Source organism: Anarhichas minor, unplaced genomic scaffold, assembly GCF_050575085.1.
Source record: "Anarhichas minor isolate MPS153535 unplaced genomic scaffold, ASM5057508v1 ptg000030l, whole genome shotgun sequence".
NCBI lineage: Eukaryota > Metazoa > Chordata > Actinopteri > Perciformes > Anarhichadidae > Anarhichas > Anarhichas minor.
The window spans coordinates 7925791-7949611 of record NW_027466476.1 but is presented as its reverse complement, the minus strand read 5'-3'; the positions used below and the strand labels follow the sequence as shown (position 1 = coordinate 7949611).

Genomic DNA, 23821 nt, shown 5'->3' with positions numbered 1-23821 from the left:
GGCAAGGCCCTTTAGTTTAAATTAGGTATATTTCAGATTGTGGTGCGCTTGACTCGTCAAATGAGCGTAAATATTTAGGTTACTCTTGTTCAACATATTCTTGATTTATACGTTTGAAAACCTCAATAAGTTTACCATTCAATTATGTTGGTGTTCCTACTATCAGTGGGAAGCACTTATTGCTTCATGATGGCTCCTACACGTGATTGAAGTACATCATTTCATCCACATGATGGCAGCGCTACACCAACAGCACATCCATAATCTGCTCTTCAATTACAACTACTGTTGAAAAATGAGTAATGTGATTGGATTCTATTCTTATGTCATATATATATTTATTGAAACATCAGCTCCATCCAGTCGTTAGAGGTGAAGTCTGCAGTTTTGCTAGATGTGGATAATCTCAAAGCATGAGGCAAAACAAATGGCAATTAATGCTTTGAAATCTTCAAGCAACACTTATCACACATGGCAGAACATGTTTGTTGCACTTGTGAGTTAAATGCTTTAAGTATGCAGCACTTTGGGCCACACCTGGCTGGCTTTCATTCAAGTGATCATGGCGTAATCAGGATTGCAACATTCTTAGTAGTGGACAGAGAGTCTTGTCTATTTATTGGTCCTGCATGGTTAAAATCTTAGCTGCTGCATTTTAAATGAAGTGAGGGTGTGAGCGTCTCAAGTCCTTCACAGGTTGAAGTGTTTTCAACTATTTCGCTAGTGGGGCCTTTTTCTAAAAGCAGGATTGGCAAAAAGCATTGTTGGTCATGAAGCAAGAAAAGTTCAATGTTTCTATAATTTATATTTATTTTATATTGACCTAAAGGTATGATTGGTAGAGGACAACACAAAATAGAGAATTGGGTGAGAGGTCATGAGTGTGTTGATGTGCCAGATCTATTAGACCTGATGTCACGCTGTAGGGAATGTGCAGCCATCAGCCCAACCCTGTACAAATAGTTTAAATGGTCAAGATGAGATGAGATGTTCAGATATATTCTCTTTTTATTTTTTAATTAAAAGCACATTTTTGAAACTAGTTCGGTCAGTCACTTTTTTATATTGACAATCACGGGACATCAATCACAAAACATTTGTCAAACTGTACATGGAGAAGCACAAATTACAATGTATGCTTTACAATTTGCACTTGATTGCACGTGATTGGATTCCATTAGATATATTTATTGAAACATCAGCTCCATCCAGTCTTTAGAGGTGATGTCTGCAGTTTTGCTAGATGTGGATAATATCAAAGCATGAGGCAGAAAACTGGCAATTAATGCCTTAAAATCTTTAAATAGATATTTCTGCTTCAAAAATAAAATACATACTGGTATGCTGATGACCAGGACATGAGAGTTTCATCTTTAAGGCCACAGTCGAATCAAAAAATGTCCCTAAAAAAAAATGTAAAAATGATGACTGACACCATTCAGTGTTTCCCAGTGTGATGACATACAATGCATCTGTATGCCAACAGTAAATGGCAAGATTTGGCTTTGATTTGGATGTTTTATTTACAAAATGTGCACAGCTGCTTTGAAACTGTATGTTTACACATGACATCTAATGCACTTCTGTTCATCCTGGGAGAGGGATCAGAACACATTATACAGAAACATATTAAAACAGCACAAACATTAAATTTAATCCATTAAATACAACATAATTTCAGTCTCTTTTGCACTTTAAACATGCAGGTAAAAATAGATTTATACATTTCTCAACAAGACGTCTGGGCACAATACAAACATGCCCCAGGTATTATCTCATCTCTGTGCAGTACAGTCTACTGTCTTTCTGTGGCCACTGCATACAATTCATTTATTTCCTCCTGGTACATCTTCACAACAATGGGCCTCCTCAGTTTCAAGGTAGGTCCTGCACAGATGGAAAAAAGAAAAAAGCAGGTTAATTAAATCTAAATCTCAAGCTTAAGTCTCTGCTGAGCGACACTCACACGGTGACAACATTTGACCCACTGTAGCTTTAAAAATATCTCAGAGGGAGAGATTCAATCGGTACCAATCAGAGTTCACTGGAATGCTTTCTGGCATGCGGCACAGTCACAAGCCTTGTCTGATTACGACATGACCCTGATTGAAGGCTAATTAAACTAGATTACAGCAGTAGTGAATATTACCTTAATTATAGTGTTGTGTGCAGATTTTGCTCAAATTTGAATACCAAAAGAAGGAAGCAAAGCAAAATAACTCACCTAGTTCGCCTCCACTGACAGAGAAGTCTCGCTCCAGTATCACCCACTTCTGGATCTTCTGGGCGTTGGACGTTGCTCTGGCGTTGGAGCGGTCCATGCCTTCCTGTATGGCTTGGTAGAGCGCCGGCTCCTTATTGGCTACGATCTCGGACACCTTGGTGGCTGTGATGTTGTGCTGCTGGCAGAATATCAAAGCCTCGGGGCTCAGCTCGTCTGTGGGCTCGCCGCTGTCATCCACCACACACTGTGGAAATAGAGAAGGGCCATTATTGTGTTTGTTTGATTGATTTATTCAGTAGCTGTGACTGCGTGCAGGAATGGAGGCCCGGTTACTTTGAGCGTGAGCAGCATGGAGAGGAACTTCAGCTTGTCTCCGATCAGCATGGCGTTGCTGATGATGGGCACCTCGGCCTTCACTGAATCCTCGATGGGCACAGGAGGGATGTTCTCTCCACCTGCAGTGATGATCAGTTCTGTGCAAAAAAGACAGTTTAGTTGCAAAAGTGTGTCACCTGTTTGACAATGTTCAGAGTCCAATGTTATAACTAAACTAAGCAAAATGTACCAAAATTATGAAAAGTATAACTCTTTGTTCTGCAGAATAATACATATTATATTATGACATTATTAGATAAATGTTAATACTTATGCATCAATTAATGAGCAGCTTTTTACTTTTTACTAGCTGGTGGAGGTCAACATTATATACAGTTACATAGTGCAGTCCTGTGGATCAAGCGGTCAGGCCCCTCCAAAGGGACAACAGCTTACCCTTGATCCTTCCTGTGATGTACAGGAAGTCATTATGGTCGTGTCTTCCCAGATCTCCAGAGCGCAGCCAGCCGTCCTGGTCGAGAGCCTCTGCTGTTAAGTCCGGCATGTCCAGGTAGCCCATAAAGACGTGCCGACCCCACATACATATCTCTCCACTCCCGTCCTCATCCGGGTTTTCCAGCTTCGTCTTGCAGCCTGGCATCACTTTTCCACAGCTGGAGAGACAAAACACAAGTCAGCAACATGCTGATTTAGACCTGAACTGACCAAATGTTGTGCTACAACTGCACCGCTACTTTAAAGTTTAGTACAAAGAAATAAGATATCATAATGTCAGTACACTATGAAAAACATTTTCATGCAAAAATGTACAAACCCGGCTGATTTGTGATTAATTAAACCAGTGGTTCCCAACTTTTTTGACTTGTGACCTCTTAAAAACAGATGAATGTCTGCTTCCAAACCCTCAAGAAAAGTTATAATAATAATAGTTTCGCATAGCCAGACCTATCTCTACAGCGCTGTGTCGGCGCTAAAGAAATGTCTAGTTCCACAAATTATCATTCTGGTACAGGAGAAAAAAAAGCTCTGGCTTGTTTGCATTTCTTTAAACCAATCACAATCATCTTGGGCAACACTAAGCACAGGACGCCATGACGGTAAATAAATAGTACAGATAGAGGAAGAAGAGGAGGATACTGTGTGAGATACGCGGCCAATGACAGACTTACACCCATAATCTACATGCGGTGAGTTGAACTATGATATTAATAACAATAATAATAACTTTACTGTTTTATCACTGTTCATGCAAAGATGCAGCCCAAAGTGCTTACAAAATGAACTGGAACACAAACATCCCAAATACTGGAGGAAGATGTTGCACACTGCAGTGAGGAAACATCACAAACCGGTGCTAAACGTCACATGGAATTCACCAGTTATTAGCGAGGGATCCTCATTTTACCATTATCCCGACTCTGTTGCAGGACAATCTTTGTCAGTTGCACATCCCCGACTCCACCTGTCGGTAGATTAAAGACTTCCTGTCTGACACTAAGCAACGCTTGATGCTGGGGAAACATGTCTCAGAGTCCCGGACCATCAGCACCGACCGGTTCCCCTCAAAGCTGCATTCTCTCCCCTCTGATCTTCTCCCTTTACATCAACAGCTGCACCTCCAGTCACCAGTTCGTCAAGCTCTTGAAGTTCATGGATGACACCTCATTTGACTCATCTCTGTTGAGGATGAGTCCGCCCACAGGTGGGTGATTAACCATCTGATGACAACTCAGAGCAAAAAGTCTAAAGACAGTGGAAGTTGTGGATTTTAAGAGGAGCGCAGCCCCAGTCGTCCCTATCACCCTATGTGACTCCCTAGTCAACTTTGTGGAGTCCTATAGCTTCATGGGATCGGTCATCAGTCAGGACCTCAGGTGGGGGCTGAACATCAGCTTGCTCATCATCAAAACATTTGTAAAATCTGTGAAGTTCCACTTTAACTAAAACTTTCACTGGAGAGAAAATTAAAAACAGGTTGTCACAGTATTCTCACATCCATATCAGCAACACATTTTAATCATAGTTGAAATGTTCCATAATGCTTTGCTGCTCACCTTGTGAGGTGGTAATAGGTGTCAGTGGAGATGGTGTGTGGGCAGGAGCTTTCACTCATGCCGTATAGCTCCAATAAAGGGATGTTCAGGCTCATGAAGAACTCCATAGTGTCTTTGGTGATGGGGGCAGCGCCTGTGAAGCATAACTTGCAGCGGTCTAGGCCCAGCGAATCACGGACCTTCTTAAAGACCAGACTATTAGCCAACATGAAGCCCCAGGGCACCTGGTTCTCCCTGTAACCAAAAAGATAAAGTCAAATTTACACCCATTGTTTGTTTGAAGTTAAGATTTGTTAGGAATTAAGAACTGTGCTCCAAATGAAACATTACCAACATGGCAATGTTGGTCTGTCTGTTTGGCCCAGAAACAAATAACTATTGGATGTATTGCCATTATATTTGGTACAAACATTCATGTCTCTCTGAAGATAATTTGCAACCACTTTGGTTATTTCCTGACTTTTCATATAGCGCCATCATTAGGTCAAAATGTCAAACACCTCATACAGAAGCATGCAGAGCTAATGTCCTTCCCATCAGCCTCAGCGGTTCTTTGTGTTTAGTGCTAATTAGCAAGTGTTAGCACGCTAACATGAATTCTAAAGGAATCTTTGCTGCTGTCTCACCCGTTCATGACACTGTAGTTGTACCGCAGGCCAATAGACTTGGCCCAGCCCGCCACTCTCCTTTTCATTGGGGATGCCTTGGCCCCAACAGCTTTCATTTTCTCCTGCATCTTCTCCCACACTCGAGGAACCCCCACGAAACAAGTTGGACGAACTTCTTTAAGTGTATTTACTAAGGAGCCCTGGAAAAATGATTGGGGATTAGAGTAAAAATAGTAAACCACCATTAATAATTCTATGTTTATACAACAGTAGGCATCCTTACCTTGAGGGCGTCTGGCTCTGCAAAGTAGGTGGTCATGGCACACAAAATAGACATCCACATGTCAACTAGCTGGGCGGCCACGTGGCTGAGTGGCAGGTAACTGACCATCCTCTCCTCAGTGTGCTTTAAGTTGAGCATGGAAGCTGCCCTGTGGACCGTCCATGTCAGCTGCATATTAGAGAGGAGTCAGAATCAGACTAATTTACTCAAACATCTTTCTTTAGTTTCCACAAAACAAGTCAGCAAACACATTGTTCACACAGACTGTTATCAGCATCTTATAAAACTCTCTGGCTGAGCCAAGAGTCGTAGGGTTTAGTTGTTTCAGTTTGAGGTTTTGTCTTCACATCCACCAGCCAGTGTTTATGAGATGGTGGTGCAGTCTTTCGTTCCAAAAATCCTCTTGAAGGAGGCAGGAAACAGTGAGTTTTGCAATAGGTGTCTGGTCTGGGTGCTACCTGTCTGATAGTATTTGATGTGTTAGCATATAATACATACACTGTTTTTGGAGTTCCCCAGGGCTCTATGTTGGGTCCTCTTCATTTACATAAATAAACACTTTATTTGATGCTGTTAAAATGCTCTAGTATCTCCCAAAAGAACAACTTCCTTTTATTCAGCTGTGTTTTTTTTTAATGTTTTTCTTTCTTCTGCAATACAAGTTGATTTGCTGTTTTCTATCATATGTGACCATAATCACTATATATTTCTTATTATTTTATTGTATTTTACTTCAATAGTGAAGAAATGGTAGATATTCTCTGGTTCCAGCTTCTCAAGTGAGATGATTTGCTTTTCTTTGTCACATATCATTGTTAATTGAACATTTATAGGTTTGGGACTTTTGGTCGAACAAAACAAGAGAATTGAAGATGTCATCTTAGGCTCTGGAAAGTTGTGATGTGCAGTTTTCAGGAGTTTTTAAATAATTAATTGATTATTAGATTAATTGATGGTAAAAACAATTGTCAATCAAGCCCTAAGAAGGAATGATATATAACTAGTTAAAATATAATAAAAGCTAAGAAAAGGAAAGTATTTTGTCCAGATAACTTACATTATCATGGCTCAACATGCATCCTTTAGGGTTGCCAGTGGTTCCAGAGGTAAAGATGAGAGTACAGCACTCGTTGGCCCGAAGACTGTCAATCACAGCATTTAGCTGCTCGTCGGGCACATCCTCTCCCAGCTTCATGAACTCTGCCCACTACACAAATACAGAGATAATGTTAAATAAAGTGAGTCTAAATCCAGACTGAACTGAACATTTGAGGTCAGTCACATGTAGTTGATTTCAATTCTTAAACCACAAGTAAGATAATATGATTGCATTACAAAGGTCAGTGGTGAAACCATGTGACTTATCTGCTACATCAATATGTTTGCTGAGCAAACGTACTGTATACAGGAATGGTGCTTTCTGCTGCAGCTCGCCTTTATACTGGACAATGGCTTTCAGATGAGGTAGATGATCTTTAACCTGTTGGGGAAATACAAATTAAACAATATGAGGACAGATTTTTTTTTTCTAACTTTACCAATAGTTATTACAGCACTCTAATAAAGCTCCTGACCTGCAGGATTTTGTCGAGCTGTTTCTGGTTCTCCACTACCAGGATGTTGACCTCACTGCTGGCAGCCACATACTGACAAGCTTCAGGCGAGTTGGTGGTGTAAATTCCAGTTGCCAGACCCCTATGGAACAAAATCAGATATAAGAGAGTGAAATCCTCTGTTGAATGCACACATTTCCTTGCATAATGTGCTGTGGATTTTGTTCTTTGGACTACAGTTTGTCTCACAAATAATTGCACGTCTTTCAGAGAGACTGATCAGAAATAACTGAAGTTAATGTTTGATTTATCTGTTAATTCTTAATTCTTAATTGTTAAGTCTTTGAATAGTTGCATAAAATACACAACTTCAATGTTGCTCATTAATCTGAGGAGAACGGCTGGATAGAAGTTTCACACCCACATTATGAGACTTCTAACTGGTACGGCCTTAACGGCTGAGGCTGGGGACACTGAGCTGGACGTTGAGATGAGCATGGACAGAGATAAATGTGTAGTGTTGCATGAAACAATGCTCAGGCATCTCTACAAGTTTACATGGAATTTTATCTTCCTCCTTTATTGTGATCTTACCCTGCTAAGATGCAGCCGATGTCTGAGATGAACCATTCGGGGGAGTTGAATCCCAGAATACCCACACCGTGGTAACGCTCCAGCCCCAACTATAAAGCAGACAAGTTGTTGTTGTTTTTCTTTTTTTCAAAAGAGCATGTATCTTTAATGACACAGCAGCACAGTGCCTCCATTACTCTTGACCTACATCTTGTTTCAAAAGCCACTCCACCTCATGGGACACAAACATGTCCATGAAACAGGAGGTGGAACACAAGCTGTGAATTTTTACACACAAGTGTTGATTTTCAGTGAGAGAGAGAGAGGAAATTCTGAGCTACTGTTTACAAAACAGGACAAACAAGACATTTTTACTGGCCCACAGATTATGTATTTACTGAAGACCAGGCTAAAACCAAAAAAGCCCACAATAAGCCACTGCACAAGTTCATTTGCAAACAAACCTTGAGGAAACTTTTAGCTGCTGCCCGGCACTGCTCATAGTATTGCCTCCATGTCAGGGTCACCCACTGGCCCTCTTTTTTGGAAACCAAGGCTGGATGATCCCCGTACGCTTCCACCGTCTCCAGAAACAGCTGATGGACAGTGATGGGAGTCTCTGAGGCCGGGCCCGAGCCCTCCATCCTCAGCCTGACTGCCTTGTGTCTGCTGGTGCTCCATAGCTGGTCCGCTGGGGCCAGAGGTGCTGGTCCGTTCGCCCTCAACAAGGGAACTGCCTTGGGCTCTTCTGTATTGGGATAACAGGGACAGCCGTATTTACTCGCAATTAATAACAACAATTCAGAAGACACCCTCACCAAACCGAGACAGCAAGCTCAAGAAGAAGAGTCGGGTTTATGAGAGGACTACAGACATCTCTGGACTAACCCTGTAGATTTCTTACACATGAATTGTCAGAGCAACACGATTTACAAGTTGTGCTGTGACTGTGGGAGGGCTATAACGATACCTGAGACAAAACATAAATGCCAGTGCCTACCTACCGATCAGGTTTGGTTAGAGGAAGTTTGGTGAAAGGCTTTTATTACTTAACATACTATCCATCTTCTTTCGCATTTTTCCTTTTTCCCTTTTTCATTTTCCATAGTTATATTATCCAAAAGCAAATGTTGCTGTTTCACTTTGAATTTTAGCGACCCAAAATGTAGGAACTATTTGAGAATCTCTTTAAAAACAAAGAACACATAGTGACAACAAGTACATAATGATAATTAAGCTGAGAACGAGGGTCATTCTCTGACTCCAGCGTAAGGATAGAAAGGTTATGCTGTGTTGTATTGGATGTCATTTGAAGAGATCTCTAAATTATCTTTTAGCTTTATTTACTTGACAATCCTGCTGATTTATTAGACTGCATTACAGTAAGTATCTCTCAAACTCTGCCCTTCATGCAGCTGCTAATAGAGTAGTAGCTATTTGGGGGCTTTTGACCTTTTAAAGCGACAGAATGTCTATATCCTTTTTCACAGGTTGCATTTGTTTCAAGATGTTTGTGTTTACCTTAAGAGTGATGGCGCCTTCTCAGATTTTATCATTTTAATCTTTTTTAGAGGTGTTCACTATAAAAGACGATATTTGGGGAGCCTACTAATTTATTGTTTTCGTGTATATATTGTTATCATTTATTGTCTTGTTAATGTGTCTCTCAGCCCTTGGAGCCATTGAGAACAACTGTGCTCTACAATTACTAGTTCGACAAGTCTTTCCAAATCTTTCCCTCTTGAGGCAGTTTTTAACATCAGATTATTTCCTGGAGTTATTTTTAAACATTTGCAGTTTCCCCACTTGAGAAGGATCGATGAGTCTCCCCAAACAACTTTTATTTTGGTAGGTTCAGCATATTAGTTGGTTCAGTCACTAAGACATTAAGCCATGTAAGCCTTTTTAGGTGAAAAACCTTTAATGAGAAAATAACACATAGAAAAGAAAATCCATATATATATTAAATATACCCATTAATGTAAACAGGCAAAGCGTTCATGATAGTTTGAGTGATAAAGCACCAGTGCCATATTCTATAATCTAAACCTAATATTTTGAATGCACATTTTCCTTTCTCCTAACGTTGCACTCTGACTCGTACCTAGTGAAAGTTCTTCAGTGGCTTCCTCCAGCTCAGATGTTGCACAGAGCTCAGCTGTGGTGGCTTCTTCATTGAGGATGAGGGTGGGGTGAGTCTTTACGTTTGTGGAGTCTGACGGTGCCTTTTGGGTAGAGATGCTGTGGACAAACATAGTTGTTAATTACATAGTACAAATGGATCAAATCTACCTGATAGTAAAGATGTGTTTTTTCACTTTGGGACACGCATCATTTTGCATACCTCTCAGCTCTACCATCCATGACTGCAACACCACTGCTCTTAACCGAACCCTCTTGGACACTCATCTCGTATTTGCTGGAATAACAAAGAAAACTAGATTAAATGGGCGTTAAGTACAATCAGCTATCCTACAAGTAAATAAGAATTCCAGTTATGAAACAGCACCGCTCTGGTCATATACTGTATGTAACACTGACAAACATTGCAACAGGTCAGAGTCAATGACCGCCATCACAAAATGTTGAAACTCTGAATATTGTGCCAGAAAGCATTGGAGGACATCTGCATGCTTTCATACTCTTTCACCCATATAATCACACATTGAAGCACAACACACTGCATCTCAGTCATCTCTACTTAATTCCAGTTAACAAAGTAACAAACCAACGTTTCACGTATTAGATGAAATTTAAAATATTGAGCTTGACTTGAGATCTTCCTTGATTCAGTTCTCTTATGAATGTACTGCAGAGTGAAATAATGCAGTTTAGTTCACAAACAACTTAACTACTGTGTTTTATGGTCACAAGCTGTATCTTCAAAAAAATAAACTATAAGCAGACGTTACCTTTGAAGAAATCTGTGTAGCAGAAAGTGAGTAGAAAGTCCTATAAGAGTCCTATAGGGGTTAACTGAAAGCCCAGAGTAATTCCAGGTATTTAGTCTCAGTATGTAAGAATTACTTATTCATTGTGGAGGGGGGTTTTAGAGAAAGACTTAGTCGGTTGATCAAACAATTAAAAGTAAGCGGCTTGCTCACATCAAGTATTTCCATCTCTTAGTCATGTGTTTGTTTTAAACACATTGACCATGCAGCCCAAAGACTAACGAATGAATTTGTTCTGTCTACACATCAAAGGTATCATCAGTGTGCGTAGCAGTATATTTTTCTCAGCCGTAGAATCTTAAATTAAATTGTGAAATTCATTTATTATTTTCAGCTGAAGCAGAAAACGAGCTGTAACATGTCAGTAATCAAAGATATTCAAAGTGCATCATCCTCATACAAGACACGCAGTCCCAATAGCAACGTATGACAACAACGACACAAGTCTTTTTCACACACTGCAACATCAAAAAAAGATCATAAAATTGAAACTTTTCCGACCTTCTTCTGGGACAGAGCTGATTGACAAGTCGTCAGGTGCAGGACAGACCCGGATCAACCTTTGCCCGGTGCAGGTCTGTTTGCCCCCTGGAGAAAGTATCAGCCTACAGAGAACCTGCTAAACTGCATACCAGCTTCCCTCGCACTCACACCTTAAAATGCAGAGCGACTTTCGCAATCCTCTGAACAACTGCCGCTGAGGCCGAGTCGACCAGTTAAAGATCCACCAACAAGCTTGACAAAAGGGTTCCTGCTCCTCCAGGTGAGGCAGACACAGAAACATCCTGCGACTGGTAGAAACCTGCTTTGTTTATATTAATGATACTAGCAGACAACTGCTGGTATTAGATGTGGTGGAAATTAATCTGTGAGAAATAAACATGAAAAAGCTCCCAAATGTCTTTTAAGTATTTTATTGAAGAGGCACTTAGAATAATTCAGCTGAATGGATAGACATTAGTCCAAACACATTTAACAGTATAAGTGTATGTGTGTTTGGGGGGTATTTAGACTTGTATCATCCCTAATTGACTCATGAAGACAAGTCATTATCAGATATGCAAGGGTAATGATAAAACTAGAACTTTTAACTAGAAACTAAAAGTTCTCTCCTGTTCATGAGAGATGAGACTTTGAACCAGTTTTTCAAAAGTTCAACAAAACTTGTGGAACTAACACATCAAGAAAGAAGTGTCAGTATGTTGGCAATACACGTTAAAATGCACAAACATATTAGGGACATCGTGTTGCACACACCTTTTGCAGAGTCTGCATTTTCTTAAGAACTCTTCCGCTTCTCTATTTACTTCTTGGTAAAAACGTGCACAAGAGAAATCAGTAAGAATCCATGATTTCTATTTAAAATATCCATAGATCAATACATTAATACAGCCCTCGTTTCCTCTTTTGTCTGATAGTCTGGGTTAAAAAGTAAATATACAGGAGAGTTCAACCACCTTGCTCACAGGCACCAATGTCACTAAATAATACCAGCAAGTCCAGACTCTGACTCTCACTGCTAATATCTGGGCACATGCCATCTGTGGAGGTTAGAGAGTAGAAAATTGAACACGTGCTTCAAAATAACATGCAAATCAGTTTCATTAACAAAAATGATATCGCTGTCTAGATTGAACTTCTCATTGTATTTTGAAACAGTAGAAGTATTATCTGCATTATCTTCTGATCACTTATTGCAGATGCTAGATGTCAGATTAAAGAATTTAGTCGAGTTTTCATCTTTCCACAATAGAAACTTTCTTTATTTGCAGCCGTATCAAACATGTCTAAATGTTTATTTATTCTTTATATTTGATCAAATCAACATTATCATGTTTTTGCATGGTGAAATTAGTCGTTGTACAGAATGACGGGAGGAGGATGAGCTCCTGGGATTAAACACATGAAAGTAGCCTGAAAAGACAAGACACATGAAGCCCTTATCCTGGTGGCCACATCATCTGTCTTCCTCCCAGGACGTGGACGTGAAGGTGGTAAACTGACTGAGCACCGTGCTTTCCCTCGTTGATCACTGCAGAGGACAGAAAGAGACCCAATATTCAATGTGCACGTATATAAACAGCCTGTATTCCCACATATACTGTGTATCACTATAAGCCCATTTCTGCAACTTACCCACTCTGTATCCTTCATCTAGAGACTCTTGCTTTGCCACATTTTTGGCAACAACCAACAAATGTCCCAAGAGCTAAAAGATGTAAGAAAAGAGAGCTGAAGACGCGATTTTTTTAATGCATGTGTGCACAAAATATATAGATGAGCCAGCTCGCAGCCTTAGATCCTCAGGTGGGGCCCTTCTGGCTGTTCCAAAGTCGAGTCTGAAAACTAAAGGTGACGGTGCTTTTACCATCGAGGCCCCTTGGTTTTGGAACGAGTGGAGGGTGTTATAGCAGCAGATTAATAGGAAGATATGTGCAACACTCACACGCGTGTGCACTGTTTGGGTGCCCACCATCCCATCACCTTACAACCCCTGAACAGGATCAGCAAGTATAATAAAAATGGATGTACAGATTTACCTCTGCATCGTCATCTTTGGCCTCACTTATTCTGGGAATAGGGACCCTTGGAATAACCAGGAAGTGAACAGGGGCCTGTGGGCTGATATCCCTGAATGCCAAACACTGATAAGCACACAAAAAAACAACTTATATGAAGAGTTGAACTGCACAACTTTCTCTCAACATTCATATGCTGAATTATCTCTGGCCTCCATGTGGAACAGGACAAATGAGACACCGTGTTTTGAGGAGGTTGGCTGTTTACCTTCTCATCTTCATAGATTATATCTGCAGGGATGCTTTTATCAATCACTTTGGAGAAGATGGTTGGAGCTGGGGAGCCATACTTCTTGCTGGCCTCCTCTGCCAACCTCACCTCGACACTTTTGGTGCACAGTGGTCTCTGTGGGACCGAGAGACACATCACACACAGAGGAAATAAAAAAAGCTCTGAGCTGAATAACAAACAAACAACTCATAAACCAAACAGAGACGGTTTATCTGAAGAGCAGCGGACTTTACCTCGGCTCGACAAACACGCTGCAAACGGCTGAGGTGAGCCGCTCTGGTCCCGATCAACTGCGTCCGCAAAATCTGCCTAAAATACATAACTAGCTAACCAGCTAATTTAGTATATCCGAAGTAAATATTTCAGCGTTAACTCGTTTTTTTGACACAACACTGTGGTCTAAAAAATCGTGTTGACAGTTGAAACTGTGTTGTACGGCGATGTTGCCTTTACGTGCTCCCTTGTAATGTTTACTTCTCTTCTTCTTCGGTTTTAAAGGCAGCTTGCATCCTTAGCGTTGCACTACTGCCATCTTCTGGAGTTAGTTAACTCCTACAGTGACCAAAATGTTATATTATTTTTAGGAGTTACAAGGGTCCGTTCAAGAGCCTCAACGTTGTCTGATGCTAACTGTGATGCTAACATTAGCTTTATAAAAGTAAAACATGTAAAATGGCCGTAAATGAAATTGACCATAATAATAATTTTAAGTTTCTCAGTTCATACATAGGAGTTGATTCTTTAGACAACTGAAATACTGTCGAATATGGACATGTATTTCTGTTATGACTTTTCGTCCAGCAGGGGCCGATGTTGGGGGAGACTAACGGCGCATATGTCAACGGAAGAACAAGTTTGAAGTCAAGTCATACAAGAAACATGGCGGCCCGCACACGGCTGCCCTTGCTGTTCCCTAAAAAACTGCCCCCGCTTAGAAACCAAAGGCTTGCCCACACCGATGCTGCGGTAAAGGAGCCCGCGTATCCCCCCATCGTCTCCTCCCTCACGGCTAAAAGCAAATGTGCCCGCGTGCGACAGGTTGAGGACCAGGTAAAGACGATATGCGGCTCTCCCGTGGAGGAGAAGCTCTCCCTCATCACTCGCATCCAGCGGAAGAAATTTGTGGTTTATCCTCAGACTTTCGCACGGAACGCAGACAGATGGTACCAGCACTTCACCAAGACCGCATATATCCCGGGCCTGCCAGAGAAGTTCACCCTGGGCCCGGAGAGGAAGACCCAGGCGGAGGAGGAGGAGAGCTCTCCGCCAGCCGCAGCTCAAACCACTCTACCGGGGGTCGACAGCGATGCGTTCGCGGACATCCGCTCCTTGGTCACTCGTGTGATTTTACAGGAGCACTGGCACATTAAGAAACGCGCACCTTTCCTGTACAGAGAGCAGGAGCAGATGGTTGGACCTTTTCTGAGAAACCTGGTGACTGGACTCACCTTCAGTCTGGCCACATACAACCCACTGCTCCGCCTCGCCAGTCTGGGTATGAATCCCTCATTTGACACCAGTCTATCTTAAGCTGCCCTTCCACCCACTTTGGCACAATCAAACCATACATTCCAGGCCTTTGTGCCTCCTTTTAAAACTACAGTTGTGACAACATTGTGAATGTAAACAAGGTTTTTATCCTTTATTTTTACTGATCAAATAAAGCAGGTTATTGATATTTCTCATTCAACACCAATAATGTGTTTTGATTGCTGTAAAATTTCCAAATGCTGATTTAAATAATGAACTATCTGACCAAAAAATACGTTGGCAACAATACAATTCGCCTTTCAGTGCTTTTGATACTCAAAAAACTTCCCCAAAACGTTAATTATCAAGATACATAAACCAAAGTCCTTCATAGTATCTAGTTTTACATCACAATAGCAGTGTTACTGTGCATTCTTTCCATAACTATTTGACTTCTGTAAGTCATATTTTGTGTGTTTCTCTATCAGATATTGCTCCCCAGGTAAACTTCTACTGGAGGAGAGGACAGAGAATCATCCCAAAGGGGCACCGGAGAGGCCGGCAAGAGCCAACCAGGTTCCAGATCGATGACCAACCGCACTGTCAGATCAGGTTAACCCAACAACTGCAACAGGTGGACGTCATTCCCAAACTGTAGACTTTAGTTATATATATATATAATCTCATTAATAGGTGCCATTTAATGTCAAGCATTCATGTGATTTTTCTTCTTATCCCTTTTTGTTGTTTATAATTTCTCTTAGTTCACCCCGCTGGAGGCTTCTTATGCAGCTGATGTTCCAGAGGTGACGTTTGCTCCGGACCTGCTGCCTCTGTTCAGAAGGCAGTATGACAACAGCATCTTTACAGGTAACGCAAGAGAGCAGTGACATCAGTCTTACTTCTCTTACTGATGTGTAGTTTTGAAGTAGCCAAAACAACATGAATTGAGCGTGTTGTGTTCTGGCTACATTTAACATGTTTCAGTTCTGTCTTGCTGCCACTAGAGGGCGCCAGCGTGCAGCTGTTCAGTCACTCAAATTCAAAACGTTTAACCGGCTGTAATTTTCTCTACGAGATGATTGTTTTTCTTGTTTCTGGAGAAACCATTACTCAAAGCAAACACTGCTTTGGTGTTTTGCTCTTAGCATTTATACTGGTCTAATAAAGTGTAATGATGCTAACAGCTGTAGCCTGGGACTTTCAGTTGTATGTTACGTTCCAAGTTATCCTGTTTCCATTGATCATTAACCTGTTCCTGTTTATGCAGCAGCTGCATTAAATCTTTTCTGGAGCTGCAGCTAACGATTCATTTCATTATCAATAGAACTGCCAACTGTGTCCTCGGCTAATCAGTTAATTTTCTGGTCAATAAAAACAGCAGAAAAACATGAAAAATGGGCATCAAGTATCCCCGGAGTTATTCTTGTTTTGTTTGACCAACAGCCTAAAATCCACAGATATTCACTTTGCTATGATGTATGAAAAGGAAAAGCAGCAAATTCTAATATTTGTGAAGCTGAAACTATCAAATATTTGCATTTTTGGCTTGAAAATTGACTTGACCTGCTGATTGATTCTCTTTCAATCAACTAAGCGTTGCAGCTCCGGTCTTTTCTGGCAAAGACGGTCCATCTTAGTCTTTTACATCGAACAGATTTCATAACTTAGTATCAATCAGAGATTGAGAAATATTAAAAAAGGTCATTTTAAACTGGGGAAAATATTTGAAGCACGTTGTTGTTTTATTCCTCTCTCAGCTGTGCCCTGTCCTCTTGGTCTCATCAACAGGTGCCAAGGTACCGGACCCGGCATGCTACGGTCAGACTCAGTTCCACCTGGTGCCCGACCGGTACCACAGAGACCGGATGGCTCGGCTGCAGCAGTCTGATCAGGTGGAGGTCTTCCTCAGAGCCAATGCACTCGCCAGCCTCTTCGCCTGGACAGGAGCTCAGGCCATGTACCAGGGTGAGTTATCAACGCAGCAAAGAGATGCACACACACACACACACAAGTGGACTTTAACTGAAGAGGGGAGAAACAGCTGATGGTCTAACTTCCCTCTCTCACCTCTATAGGTTTCTGGAACCACGAGGACGTCACCAGGCCTTTCGTGTCCCAGGCTGTGATCACAGACGGACATTTCTTCTCCTTCTTCTGCTACCAGCTCAACACGGTGGCCCTCTCTGTGGAGACGGACGCCAACAACCCCAGGAAGAACCTCCTGTGGGGCACCGAGAGCCTGCGACTGTACGAGAGCGTGCAGGACGGAGCGGTGGTCGGGCTGAACGACGGCGTCATCAAGCTTCTGGTTCAGTTCCTCATGAACCGGCCGTAGAAGTTCGTAAATTAAGAGTACGAGCTTCTAAAGAGGCCAACGTGGCGGACATGAGGACGTTTGTCAGATTGTATAAAATGTAATGTTCAAAAACGCAGAAACGTTAGTGATAAGCAGGCTCATGAGTATGAAAACTGAGTATTATTAATGTGCAGACTGTAGCCTATTTATGCAAAAATAAAATCATGCTTTTCAGATTGACACTCGTGTGTGTTTGTCAGTGCCAACATTAATAAGACATCTGTTCACTCATACACACACTTACTTCACTGACATTGCACTCCTGTAACATTGGACTTGAGAAAAAAGGATCAGAATCGATGCAGCAGAACCAGAGGTATCTTTTATTCCACATATTCTTCCTCCTTGTCCCTCTGGAGCCACATAAGGGTTTTTACAACTTCATTTCTTATGTGCAGTAGTTCTCAACAAGCCCTGTGAACAGAAAATTGGTGGCATTGCCCTTTAAGTGAGCTCTGTCTCCATATCGGCTAACACAACGGCTTTGATAGTTATTTCAGGCAGTGACTTGTGTATTTTTAATTTGCATGTTCACACGCACACTGGCAGGTGACAGGTTCAGGTTAACAGCTACAGACGGTTGAAGTCATGATTAGGGTGAAAAATGACCTTTTCTGACCATCTTTTGATACATTAACATGAAAAACACAAGCATTTGCATATATGATGAAATATCTTGATATACACGCTATTATGGCATTACACAGCATGTTCACTATAAGGACAAACCGCAAAATTGTTGCAAGCACAGTATGAATGGTTATGGGAGTGTTTTGTTTTTTTACGGTGTAAGGCACTGCTCACAAACCATAACACATTAACAGAAGTAAAGAGAAGTTGAGGTTTAAGTTGATACCAAAAAGCAAGAAATGCACTTCCTGTTTGAGGGAGAGGTGTGATGCGTGTCAGTTTTTTCCACAGGATGTGGGTGCACGTAAGACTAAAAGGTAAATGCTGCCACGACAGCACTGACGGTTATTAAGTGGTGGTTATTGCACTTTGTTTTTGTGAACACACGTATAGAATAGTTGCTGAGATTTTGAATTTAAAGCTTCAAATCACATTTGAAAAGAATCAAAATATGTCAACAGTTTTGAAGAAGCTTTGATGTGTTGGATTTGCAATTTTTAAATTTTCCGCTGTCTCACTGAAGAACTTTCCTCTGGTTCGTTATTTTCTCCCTGAGTCCTGATGAGGGAAATACAAAATATACATCATTAAAAACTACAAATAAATACATTAAACTTAAAAATATATACTTCTTTAGAGAGCTCAGCACCATTCCCATAGTACTCACATTGTATTTGTTTGGTCAATGGTCCCATTTCCTGAGAATACGGCAGATAATTTCAAGTTAAAATACAACATAAAAGTACACATAAAACACACAAGAGTATCAGCATACTGTCTGATTACCTGCTGTGTAGTTTTTCTTGGACTGACATCTCTCGTAGAGCAGAATGGCGGCGACTAGGACGATCACTTCGATCACGATGGCAATGAAGGGCTTCAGAGGCTCCTGGAAGCTGATGACCTTCAGCAGTGGGGGAAGACGTGTTCAGATGTTTTACTCGAGAAACGGTTACACTGCGCAACAATGTGAAAATACTCCATGACAAGTAAAAGTCCTGCATTCAAAACAACCTCAACTTGAAACACCCAAGTCAAGTAAAAGTACCTCAAATTGTACTCAATTGTACTTAAACACAGTAATTGTGTTAATGTACTTAGTAACTTTCTATATCTCACCTTCAGCTCCACGTGGCTCATCGTGGTGCTGATGGCGTACACCGCACCGCAGTAATACAGGCCTCCGTCAGCCTCCGTCAGGTTGTGCACCACAAGTTTGGTCTTCCTCTCTTCATTTTTGATCTCATAGCGAAGAAGCTCTGCAACGGCGAAGATCTGCTCCTGGATCAAATATCAAATATCGAATGGGTCAGAGGCACATAAATGTGTTCACAATCTTTCAAAGTGAAAAACGAAATAATTAAATTAAATTAATTGAAAATATTCCATCGATACAGATTGAATTTAGACACACCTGCACAGGTGTTTTCAGATATTTGACACAAATCGATATGAAGGCTCAGAGCAGCTCACCCACCTTGTCTGTACCATTTGCTTTGTACCAGTTCCAGGTGATGGGTTTCGGTTTGGTTTCCTCCATTTTACATGCAATCACCCCAGAGTCCCCCACATAGCTGACTATCGGCTTATCTCGCACCTCACCGATCTGTGGAGCTCGTGGACAACAAGGAAAAAGATCATGAGAAAAGGGCATTGTTTGTTCTGCATTATGTAAATATTGACATTCATTATGAAAGGGACTGAACAAGCTGATAACAACACAAATGCTGGCTGGAAAATGTTAAGATTATATTTATACATACAGTATATATACACACATATACTCATGAAAGGATGTGATCTGTACCAGCCAAAACAAACTCTATTTTTGCTTCTTCACTTCCAAACACGCATGAGTAACTCCCGAGGCTTTCTTCACTGACGATGCTGAACCTGTGAAGCAAAAAAATAGACACAAAAACATATTTTGTTAATTTAGTATGAATGTTATTTTAAAAAGGTCCGTAGATAATGTGCTTTATATTCTTGTAAATTAAATAAAGTCACAGATTTGGACTTCAAACTGATAAAAGCCAGTTGTGAGACGTCCAACTTAAGTTCTCAAGCTGCTGTACATTAAAACATACATTTTAGTTGTATGAAATATAATAATGGCTATTAACTTTTATTGTACATCATGATGCACACATGCATTAATAAAATGATCAGACAACTCAGCACACAGTGGATACGGGTATTTACCTATCAAGACTATTTTTTTAAGCTGATGGATGGAATAATGAACATGTGTACTCACACTCGTTTGAGTTTATACTGATCGCCCTCCAGTTGCACTGTGACTTGGCTGTTCTCAACTTCATCCCCATCTTTTCTCCAGAACCCAGTTATGTTTGGTAGTTTGTTCTGGTTACCTGTCCAGGTACACGCCAGTGATAGATTGACAGGATTCAACAGTTCAACTTTCTCCGTGTGACTTTCACCTGCATGAAGAGTTGAAGCACGGACACAATGGAAATTCAGAATGAACATCATGATTATACAGTACTAAGATTTAAAGACCGCTACCTTCAAGAGAAGCGCTCCTTTCATCTGTTGGCAGGGAGGTGATGGGGACCAGTGGTGGGGGCGTCGGACCAGGTGTTTCTGACAGGAAAACAAATAATTAACACACACAAACTAAAAATGTAGCACTAACCGTCAGTATTCATAGTAAGAAGGGGCTACATTATATGAAAAGCAAGTTCTAACTTGGGTGTTGATAAGTTGTCTGTAAGGAAAGCGTCGTTGTTAGGATATTATTGATCATTGCTAAGGCATTGCTATGTGTTTGATGTTTAGAGTTGTTGTCAGGGTTATGACAACAACCTTTATGAGGGTGTTTCTAGGTGTTTGCTAGGTTGCACTTGCTAAGTTTGCACTAGCTAGTTGTAAGTTTGCACCAGCCAGTTGTTAGGTTGCACTAGCTGATTGTTAGGTTGCACTAGCAGGTTGTTAGGTGCACTAGCAGGTTGTTAGGTTGCACTAGCAGGTTGTTAGGTGCACTAGCAGGTTGTTAGGTTGCACTAGCAGGTTGTTAGGTTGCACTAGCTGGTTGTTTGGTTGCACTAGCTGATTGTTAGGTTACACTAGCAGGTTGTTAGGTTGCACTAGCAGGTTGTTAGGTTGCACTAGCAGGTTGTTAGGTTGCACTAGCTGGTTGTTTGGTTGCACTAGCTGATTGTTAGGTTGCACTAGCAGGTTGTTTGGTTGCACTAGCTGATTGTTTGGTTGCACTAGCTGATTGTTAGGTTGCACTAGCAGGTTGTTAGGTTGCACTAGCAGATTGTTAGGTTGCACTAGCTGATTGTTTGGTTGCACTAGCTGGTTGTTTGGTTGCACTAGCTGGTTGTTTGGTTGCACTAGCTGGTTGTTAGGTTGCACTAGCTGGTTGTTAGGTTGCACTAGCTGATTGTTAGGTTGCACTAGCAGGTTGTTAGGTTGCACTAGCAGGTTGTTAGGTTGCACTAGCAGGTTGTTAGGTTGCACTAGCTGGTTGTTTGGTTGCACTAGCTGATTGTTAGGTTGCACTAGCAGGTTGTTTGGTTGCACTAGCAGGTTGTTTGGTTGCACTAGCTGATTGTTTGGTTGCACTAGCAGGTTGTTAGGTTGCACTAGCTGATTGTTTGGTTGCACTAGCTGGTTGTTTGGTTGCACTAGCAGGTTGTTTGGTTGCACTAGCAGGTTGTTTGGTTGCACTAGCTGATTGTTAGGTTGCACTAGCAGGTTGTTAGGTTGCACTAGCTGATTGTTTGGTTGCACTAGCTGGTTGTTTGGTTGCACTAGCTGGTTGTTTGGTTGCACTAGCTGGTTGTTTGGTTGCACTAGCTGGTTGTTTGGTTGCACTAGCTGGTTGTTAGGTTGCACTATCTTAATGGCAGGAGAAAAAGACAAAATAAGATCAAAAAAGTTATCCTCTTTGAATTTGCAGTGGTATTATAAAAAGGTGCTATTTAAAATAAATAATCTTCAAACCTTTAATCTTAACATCAAAGGGAACTGAGTTTAGCCAAAGGAAATGGTAAATGTACGAGTAAACATAATGCATTAAAAATGTGATTATAAATTTGCCACAGTTATATAAACTCTTTTAAATTATTTTTTGTATTTTCTTTAATAGGTAAATGTTCTTGGTTTTAATGTAGAGTTTCAGGGTCCTGTTACAATGTAAATGCTGTCTCAGAGTAGTTTCACTCTGATATAATAAAAAATAAACATCGACTATCTGCAACTTACAATCCAAAATGTGGTGGATACAGTAGTGGATACACATGATGGTGTGACAATCCAATGACATTCTCTCCAACTCCCCCCAAGGTTACAGATCATTTAATGGGGAAATGAGAAGGCAGAAAAAGGTTTTAACACAACCACACTCAGCCAAAATGAAACCCAAACAGTCATTTACTTGTATTGATGCGTCTGCAGGAGACGAGGAGGAGGAGGATCTGAAAAAGGAGCTGCTTCCAGGAGGCTGACATGATTATTATCCGTCTGTCCTCTCTGCAGGCAGGTTTCTCAGTCCTCTCTCTGCCTGCTGCATCGTCTAAAAAACACCACCCACCCACCCACCCACCCACCCCTGCTCCCTCAGCTGCACAAGTGACGCAGCCATGATATCACCCTGCAGCCTGTAGAGGGCTGACTCCATCCATTATTCAATCAGACAGGGTTCATATCTCCATACCGTGTTGCAGTGTACTGTCCTGCACTGCTATGCATGAGCAGAACATGCTGAAATAAACACTCCTGTGCTTTGAAGCTTAATGTTTGCTCTGTGTGAATAAAATGTTCTGCTATTATGTTGCTACTGTGGGAGCTTTCTGCAAGGTGCCCGATGGTGTTATGTGAGAGGACACGACCTGCCGGCCCTCATGAAAACAGCCATGAGTGGAAAACACAGCGACTGCTACTGGAGCTGATTTGCTTTTTCATACATTTGAGCTTTTTTGAACATGCTCCAAAACCAAAATTTTCGTCTGAAGTAGATTTTAGATGACGTACTCTATGTAAAAGCAAGTAGATGTCAAAAGAGACAATTTTCTAGAGCAGATTCCAACAAAAATAATTTTACATCTACTTGAGTAACTCAGTGCTTCTGCTTGTGTGTATACTCCAGTCCTAGAAACAACCCCCATGAGAAATATTTATAATAACACTGAGTTAAACACCCTCATTCAATACCTAGCCTGTGACAGGCTAAAAAAAGTACACTGTTCTCTCTACATCACACATCCTCCTTCAATTAAGTTGTATTGTTATATATTGTTTTTGTACCGTTCTCTTTTCTGTCCACATTGGTACATTTCCATTCTGCCTTTACGCTATTTGTCAACTTCCTTTTCACCTCTTTCCTCCTCGTTTCTGAAGAAGTAGTTCCTCTAACAAATTGTCTCAGCCTGACGGGAATAAATACTGCGTGAAAAGCAAAAAAGGGTGGAGCCATTTATTTTGCTCATGCTGTATCCTGCAGCGTTTGACACAGACACGTATCGTGGTTTCTTATGATAGGAGATTAATTCTGCATGTGCCACATTGTCTCATGGAGAAATGAATCCATGGTATGACTGTGGAGCAGCACATTTTGTCTGTGCCTACCGGCCCATTAAGGTTCTCATAGTGACCTTCTCACATGTTACAAATGCTGAACTCAAACGAAACCTCAGGAATAAGGTCAATCAAGTGTGCAGTGGACAATCCAGAAGTAGCTACAATGAACTTGTCGGGGATAATAAAGTGAACGGTGCCTTTAATTCCCAGCACGAAAATCACCGAGTGGAACTCTTTTGGAAAGTTTCACAGTTCACCGAGGAGCAGATTGAGACTAAACAAGGATATAAGAGGACCTGCTGACATTAGGTGCAGCAGACAGATCCAGAGAGTTGAGAGAAGAGAACGAGAGGCAGCTGGTGGAGGCAAGGCCTCACAGAGAGGCCTTCTACTGACATCCTGAGGGGGATAAGACAGAAAAA

At 41.3% G+C, this 23821-nt stretch overlaps 4 protein-coding genes across 4 annotated transcripts; 1 reads left to right on the top strand and 3 right to left on the bottom strand.

Moving 5' to 3' along the window:
• Nucleotides 1-785: 785 nt before the first annotated feature.
• LOC142964424 (long-chain-fatty-acid--CoA ligase ACSBG2-like) lies at nt 786-10357 on the bottom strand. The gene is made up of 14 exons (XM_076104740.1): nt 9976-10357; nt 9736-9872; nt 8096-8379; nt 7653-7741; nt 7080-7200; nt 6905-6985; nt 6563-6712; nt 5506-5673; nt 5241-5422; nt 4615-4848; nt 2996-3213; nt 2558-2697; nt 2225-2468; nt 786-1887 (listed from the first exon to the last, which is right to left on the bottom strand). The coding sequence occupies exons 1-14, from the start codon at nt 10038-10040 to the stop codon at nt 1796-1798; spliced, it is 2205 nt and encodes a 734-aa protein (XP_075960855.1). The 5' UTR covers nt 10041-10357; the 3' UTR covers nt 786-1795.
• Nucleotides 10358-11480: 1123 nt separating this feature from the next.
• hint2 (histidine triad nucleotide binding protein 2) lies at nt 11481-14617 on the bottom strand. The gene is made up of 5 exons (XM_076104738.1): nt 13627-14617; nt 13370-13507; nt 13123-13227; nt 12719-12791; nt 11481-12614 (listed from the first exon to the last, which is right to left on the bottom strand). The coding sequence occupies exons 1-5, from the start codon at nt 13711-13713 to the stop codon at nt 12523-12525; spliced, it is 495 nt and encodes a 164-aa protein (XP_075960853.1). The 5' UTR covers nt 13714-14617; the 3' UTR covers nt 11481-12522.
• On the top strand, nt 14248-17404 carry mrps30 (mitochondrial ribosomal protein S30). The gene is made up of 5 exons (XM_076104736.1): nt 14248-14888; nt 15352-15497; nt 15628-15733; nt 16655-16831; nt 16942-17404. The coding sequence occupies exons 1-5, from the start codon at nt 14273-14275 to the stop codon at nt 17199-17201; spliced, it is 1305 nt and encodes a 434-aa protein (XP_075960851.1). The 5' UTR covers nt 14248-14272; the 3' UTR covers nt 17202-17404.
• A 120-nt stretch (nt 17405-17524) lies between these two features.
• emb (embigin) lies at nt 17525-22395 on the bottom strand. Its single transcript, XM_076104737.1, has 9 exons — nt 22258-22395; nt 20379-20456; nt 20110-20293; nt 19660-19745; nt 19330-19466; nt 18972-19133; nt 18639-18756; nt 18520-18550; nt 17525-18410 (listed from the first exon to the last, which is right to left on the bottom strand). Exons 1-9 carry the CDS (start codon nt 22328-22330, stop codon nt 18350-18352), a joined length of 930 nt encoding a protein of 309 aa, XP_075960852.1. The 5' UTR covers nt 22331-22395; the 3' UTR covers nt 17525-18349.
• Between the last annotated feature and the right edge of the window lie 1426 nt (nt 22396-23821).